The 6,922-nt window shown below is 49.6% G+C and overlaps 1 protein-coding gene across 8 annotated transcripts in view; it reads left to right on the top strand.

The window, feature by feature from the left end:
• Window positions 1-344: 344 nt before the first annotated feature.
• The window catches only part of PRUNE2 (prune homolog 2 with BCH domain), a 273,396-nt gene continuing 266,818 nt past the window's right edge, over window positions 345-6,922 (top strand). For 7 of the 8 annotated variants that reach the window (XM_045469601.1, XM_045469602.1, XM_045469605.1 and 4 more), the window contains exon 1: window positions 345-723. In XM_045469601.1, the coding sequence (XP_045325557.1) occupies window positions 688-723 (36 nt within the window). In that variant the 5' untranslated portion in view covers window positions 345-687. The remainder of the gene's footprint in view (window positions 724-6,922) is intronic. The other variant, XM_045469606.1, reaches the window with a different exon arrangement.

Below are 6,922 nucleotides of genomic sequence, written 5' to 3'. Positions count from 1 at the left end.
ACCTCCAATCTAGCTGAGTGCATCCCCCGGCCAGGCCCGCAGAGCCAGCTCATTAAGTGGCCGCTGGAGCTCTCTGTAACGTGCCAGCCAGCCAGGGAGGCGCTGGCCGAGGAGGGGGGCTCTCCGGGGACCTCTTTTCCCTCTCTCCCTCTTCCCACCTCCTCTGGCTGACAGCGGCGGTGCCTGCGGCAGAGCCTCCCTATGCAGCAGCCCCTTGCACTTGGCTCGCACTTCTGGGCGCTGTCCATGGTTGCAGCATCTTTCGGCGCGCCACGTCAGGAGGCCGCAGCGGGGCCCTGCGATTGGCGGAGGAGCCCCTCGCCATCCCCCAACACCCCCGCCCTCGCGCCCGGCCCGGAGCCCCGGCCCCCGAGCCCCGGCCCCGCAGGCGCGTGCCAGTGAGCGCGCGGGGCGCGCCCTGGGGCTCCCGGGCGGCACACCCACTTTCCTTATTAGGGCAGAGTCGACGCCCAGAGCGGGCGGCCGAGCGCGGGGGTGGGGCAGGGAGCCCAGGAAGGCGACAGCCGAGGGCGCAGCCACAGCCTCAGCCGCCTCCGAGCGGCAGGAGGGAACAGCGGTCGCTGCGCTCCGGCCAGCCAGTTCCCCGAGACCCCGCTTCTCTCCGCGGGGCAGAGATCTTCCTCTGTGCCCCGCCGGGTACCCCTAGTCCAAACGTCTCTCAACGACATGGAAGAATTTTTGCAACGCGCCAAATCTAAACTGGTAAGTTGGGGGAGCAAGGCTGTGTGCGTGCGTGTGTGTACCTGTGGTGTGTGTGTGTGTGTGTGTGTGTGTGTGTGTGTGTGTGAAGGGGAAAGGGCATTGCAGCAGAGGAGGAAGAAACAACTTTGCCACTTAGTTGTCAGGGTGTGTGGGCTAAGCCTGGAAAGAATCTTTGGAGCTCGGGTCCTGACGGCTAGCAGTCTGTCTCCAGAATCCTGCCCCCGCAAAGTGCTGAGCTGGGGGTGGTCGTGGCCTGACAGAAGTTGGGTCCTGTGTGCCCAGTTTTGGTTCCTTTGGCCTGAGGTTGGAGAAAGGTACGTCCAGCCAAACTTCAATTTGCTTCTGAAGGCTAGAGGGTTAATGGGTGTGGTGCTCCTTTGGAAAAAAGAGCCCAGCCTTCTGCAGATGCAGTACCTGTAAGTGTAAAGCGGGAGGGGGGTGGGGTGGGGAAGAAACCCTTAGAACTGTACTTTAGCTGGAGGCGGTGGCAAAGCGTAAGAGAGGAAGTTAGGGTGCTGCGAGGAAGGACGTTCCTGCGAATGCGCAGTTTACCCAAGCGTCCCCCACAAAGAGCTTGCTCCAGGGCAGAAGTAAGGGATGATCTCGTGTGACTCATGTGCCTCTCCCGTCCCTGTTCAGGTCCCTGTTCAGATCTGTAACTTGGGTAGAGGCAGAAAGGGAAAACCCCAACTGTTGCTGCCGATGTGGGGGTTGCCCGACTATTGTTCTCTTGGGAAGAGACCAGCATGTTGGCGGGTACCACTGAACCACTGTCCAAAGAGTGAACTGTAATTTTATTGTGTGCGTTTACAGTTGCTACACATTCTGGAACAGATTCTAGCGGCTTCCTAATTCCAAACTGTTTTGGCTCTCCAGCATAGCAGTAATAAACATAATGGGAATGTTTCTGTTTCAACACTTAGGAAAAAGCCTCCGCTCATTTAGAAGCACTATCTTTCGTGAACAGTGAAAGTACGTTTTAGGGGCCTGGCAGAGGAGGAAATGCATAATTTATGATGCCTTTAACCTTTAAACCTTCAGAGAAGACAAAATACAAAGTCACCATTAAGGTGACGTCTTAATCACAAGGCAGGGTAGTTGCAGGATTGTTACAGTCCCTCATTTATCTTTGCACAACAAAGGGAGCGCAGACCCAAGTCTTACACTGATTTAACTCTAAGTATCTTTTACAAGACATGAGAGTTGATTAATGCTAACGTAAGTAGTAAGTATTTTGTTTTCTACCTCAAGTGTCCCAGAGACTCAAACCATTGTAGGGATTTCAGAAAGTTTGTGGTCATTTGTGTGTTTATTACTGACCCCCTTATAGTGTTACGTGAGCACTCGCGCTCACTTGCATTTCTGATAGCGTAAGTAAACTCCCTGTTCTTTACCTAATGATGAGGGAGAAACGGTCAAAAAGAAGTCGATCGTGACAACTTATTTACTTGTTTGTTGTTGTTGTTGTTTGTTGGTGGTGGATGAGAATGATTGGGCATCAGTGATACACATCGATTTAGACTGCACCTGTGTTTCACTCCTGAAACATTTATTTTAACAATAAACATTTAGATTGTGGGGTCTGATGTGAGCAAGAGATCTGCCTCATTTCTTTTTTTTTAATGTTTTCATTTATTATTTTTGAGACAGAGAGAGGCAGAGCATGAACAGGGGAGGGGCAGAGAGAGAGGGAGGCACAGAATCCAAAGCAGGCTCCAGGCTCTGAGCCGTCAGCACAGAGTCCGTCCGACGTGGGGCTTGAACCCATGAACTGTGAGCCGAAGTCGGACACTTGACCGACTGAGCCACCCAGGCGCCCCTTGCCTCATTGCCAAAGAACAATTGCAGGCCTGGAAAAATTCCCTGTTTCAGAGCAATCAGTGGAAAGTAATGGGTAAGTTTACTTACCGAGTCCCTTCATTAGACGAGCAATTTGCTCTCTATCATTAAAAAAAAGACAGGAAAGAGAAGTGGTTGTTTGAAATACTGTTTCTAGTTTCCTGTGTTAGCCAGAAGAACAATTACTGCTGATTTTATTTTTTCGTGGAATAGGTTTCTTGTTAGACTCTCAATGAGCCTTTTGTATTCAGCCACAGGAAAGGTGTTCTGGTCACTTTTGGTGTCACATTGGCCCTGACAAATGATCTTTTCCAGGAAAATAAAACTTTTACCTAATTGCAACATTAACTATCGTTCAAGATAACCTTTTGTTTTAGATGACAGATAATCTTTGTTTTGGAGAAAGAAATTAAGTCAGTAATTATGACGTTCATTTGTGGGCACATTCATTATCAATTAGTAAGATTTTAAAAAATCAGGCTAATACTTCAGAAAGCATTTGAAGGAGAAGAAATTATGCTGGCCGCATTAGGCCAGAATTAGATAGAACTGAGGTGTTTTCCATCAGAAAGCTGTTTTCCATCAGAAGTTAATACAGGCTTATCCCTATGATAACCTTTAAAGAATCTAATTGACAGGTTGTTTTCCTACCTACTTGATTTCTCGCTTTGCTATTCTGTAATCATGATGTGTATCTTTCAATAGTTTGAAATTGTCAATGTTCTTTCCAAAGTCCTAACATAACCTCACCCACCATTGGAACTAGCTGATTCCAATAGGCAAGAGAAGTTTTGAATTGCAACCATTTTGCATTTGTTAGTCCTAGATAAAATTTCCAATGATCAAAACTTGGGAGACATTGTGCATCTCTTTTCCTCCTGACCAGGAATATTTATTATGCATCTGTTTTTGTGAGGGGAGCATCAGCTTTCCCATTCTAGGCCAGACCCTTGTGTTGAGCAGAGATCTTTGAAGGGGAAGGGATGTTTTTGAATTTTTATCCGGTAGTTTCGGGCTTGCGTCTGTTGAAATTGGGAGAGCATGCCCTCAAACCTTTTTCATCCTAGTCTGGTCCGGCTGATCCTTAAACTGACGCATGTTCGCGGACGTAATCCCAACCCCTCCCCCCCAAATCTCTCCTTCTGATACACACCCTTCCTTCCTGAGAATATGCTGTGTTTATCAGAAGTGGCAAAAGCGGACCCCAAGTGTGGCCTCAGAGGGATCGCTTCTTCCTGGTTCTCCAGTGGTTCTCTAGGGGGCCTGCCTTCTGCCTGGTTGGTACATGCTTGGGTGCCCGGTTCTTCTTGGTAAAAAAATCTTAGCTGACTGGAGGGCAGCAAGGGAAGTCGTCACTTATTCCAAGCATAGTCTTCTGAGATGGCACCTCCCTGACAAATACAGAATGACGAGTAGGAGATGGACACAATGATGGTTAAACAATCAAGCCAGCAGAGAAGCCAGGATTCACTCCCCTGATGTGAGCTCGCAGCTATGTCTCTGGGGTGGACACTCATTGCTAGAACTGGAAGTGAGAATAAAAACACACTTTCTTTCTTTCTTTTTTTTTTTTCCTGCCAGGGCCCACCTGGCTTTTCTTCCACCTGCCCATTCGGAGCCTGGAAGAAGGACAGAGATCAAGTCCAATAGTTCCAGGCTTGTCCTGAAGTTTTAGCTATGCTCTCCTTTTTCAGTCATGCCGTTTCTATGGTGGTGTCTTATTGTTAGTCGTAGCATTTCTATGGCAAGAGAAATGGAGGGAGGGTAGGGAATAAGGGCTCCCTGCCCTCGATTGTGATTTGGGAAATGTCCCTCCATTTCATGGCGATCGGCTCAGAAAAGCATTCAGGCCAAGATGACCTCATGATGGCAGTAAATGGTCCAAGTTTCTATGAACTTTGTGTGTGTGGGGGGGGGGGGATGAAATAAATGAAGAATCAGAGCCCTGGGGTTCAGGCTGATGGGAAACCAAGGTCCCCACACTTGTAGGCTGGCTACCGAGCCTCTTACTGCCTGGATCCCACCGGCTGATTCAATTCAAGCAGCTGCTAATGGGTTGGGGTGGGGGTGGGGGGTCACTGCAGTCCACCTGCCCTATGATGTTGATCACCAGTCAGCCTTGGGTATGTGTGGGGGTGGGTGGAGGAGCGTCAGCTGCCGCAGGATGGATCCAGGCCACGTTAATGTCTCAGGAATGCTGTTTTCAAAGAAAGGGTGGGGATAGGGCAGCCACGACAGTCTGAGGGATACATCTGTCTCTTCAGCAGCGACAGCTGCAGGTGAAGTGGTCAGTTCTGCAGTGGGTATTAGTGACCATGGGGACTTCTATAGGAGAACAGTCCTGGGTGACCTGAATGTCAACGTGGACTCTGTGCTGTGTGGCACAGGGACAAGAAAGCACATTCGAAAACTCTAAAAGAACGACTGCATGAGAGTTGTAGAGGAGGTGGGTTTTTTTAAAAAAAGAAAGAAACACATTGCCGTGCGTCTACAGAGGCATCATCTTGACGCTGGAGGAATCTATTCCTGATTCTTTTATGGGAAGAGGAGCTGTCCATGTTGCAGATGACTGTTGCAGGTATTGGAGGGGGCCGCTGTGGAAAGGTCTAGGGGTGACGGAACTGCCGCCACAGCAGTTTCACTTGGGGAGCTGAGCTCATTCTGACCACAGGCCACGGGATCAGCTCCCTCCCCAACCATAAGCGAGGGCTGGTGCACTTGAGACTTTGCCAGAGCCTTCCAGAGCAGGGAAGGAGACTTCTGTGAATGTGGCACCAGTCCCTTAAGGGCTGATGAGGAAAAAAGCCCACGATCGCTTTAGTCCTGGAGTCAGTTGCATTTCTCACTGCCGCAGCTTTCAGACCCAGGGCTGTGGGTTATCCAGCCCCGGGGCCTGCAGAGAAGAGTCAGACTTTTTCAGTGTAAATCTCACGGTGGATTGGTCTGCCTCAAAGGTAAAGGATTGGTCCCTGCCATTCAGACAGCACCTTGGGTCTTGAAGGATGTGATTAGGTGAGCAAGGACACCATTTAATTAAGGACTTGGGAACATTTTATGCTAACTAGGTAAAAAAGGCGACAGCTTTGGAATAACCTGTTTATTTCCATTTGTAACATTTGTTTGGGCAGATGTTAATGTTGTGTGGGGTTTGGCCGACCAGTCTGGAGAGCTCTTGTAAGCAATGGTGGCTTGGGGATAGAGGCGTAACTCTCCCTGGACATCCTCTCCTCCCTGGTGTGCTAGTTGAGCAGTGAAAAGGGGGAGGGAGAACTACCCGGATCTGCAAAAGATGAAGGCTGCAAAAGAGGAAAGACCATCTGGGGACCCGAGAAATAAAGTGCATGGTGTTGACTTGGTCATTGATTCTGTGTGGACCGTGGGGTTTGTGGTAGAGTCATAGAGTTTGGAGTCTTCTTTGAACAGAAACTGGGGAGGGGCATTCAAATTCAGGCGGCAGCATTCGCATGGAGTTTGATATGACTGGCACCCTCTGGGTTCGTGCAGTACACAACTTGCACAATCGTACATGGCTTCCCTGCCTCAGGTCCTGGAGTAGCCCGCTCAGAATCTCTGGCACTGTGCCAAATCCATTTCTGTCTGAGCCCTGTGGCTTTGGGCTTTGGTTTCCAGGGGAGGTATCTGTCTCCTTAAGAGATCTTGAGAGGCAAGCTGGGTGCTAGATTGCTCTGAAAAATCCAACCCACAAAGCCCGGGTTAGAAAAACTAAGCTGGTAACACAGTCTTGGGTTTTTAATCTGAAAAAAATGGAATAGTGATACCCACTCTGCAGGTTTACTGTAAAACCAAACGACTGTATCTACAGCCTTCAGCGTAGAACCTGGCTGCTTCTGTCTCAGCGAATGGCATTTGCTGCTCGTCCAGTTTGCCCAGCTGGAAACTTCCTTTTCCTTCATCCCACCCCCACCCACCCTGCCCCTGGCATCACTAACTCATCAGGATGGCTGCGCTGGCGGGCTCACCGGTCTCCTGTAAACCACTCTCCTGCAGCTGCCAGGGAGATCCTTGTGAAAGCATCTTCTGCACCTCCAGAAACCTCGTGACCTTTCCATTGCTCTTTGTAGAACAATAGCACTCTTAGCAAGACCCCGGGATCTGGCCCAATGTGTCGCTCAGACTCTTGTGGCTTCTCCTCTTGCCCCCTTTGGCATAAAAAACCCCTGCCCCTTCTTCAGGTTAGGTGAAGAAAGGAAGTCTCACCGAAGGACCCTTCCCCATCCCCCCTGCCTCATTTCATGAGTATAGGTTGGGTTTTTTGGTCATGATTTTGGATCACTTACCTCAGCGTGTCGTTATATTTCTATTGGGCATGTTTGTCTGATTCATCAGAGTAAAAAATAGG

Source organism: Leopardus geoffroyi, chromosome D4, assembly GCF_018350155.1.
Source record: "Leopardus geoffroyi isolate Oge1 chromosome D4, O.geoffroyi_Oge1_pat1.0, whole genome shotgun sequence".
In the NCBI taxonomy this organism is placed as follows: Eukaryota; Metazoa; Chordata; class Mammalia; order Carnivora; family Felidae; genus Leopardus; species Leopardus geoffroyi.
Note: the sequence above shows the minus strand (reverse complement) of the source record. Positions and strands in the feature narration are given on the sequence as shown.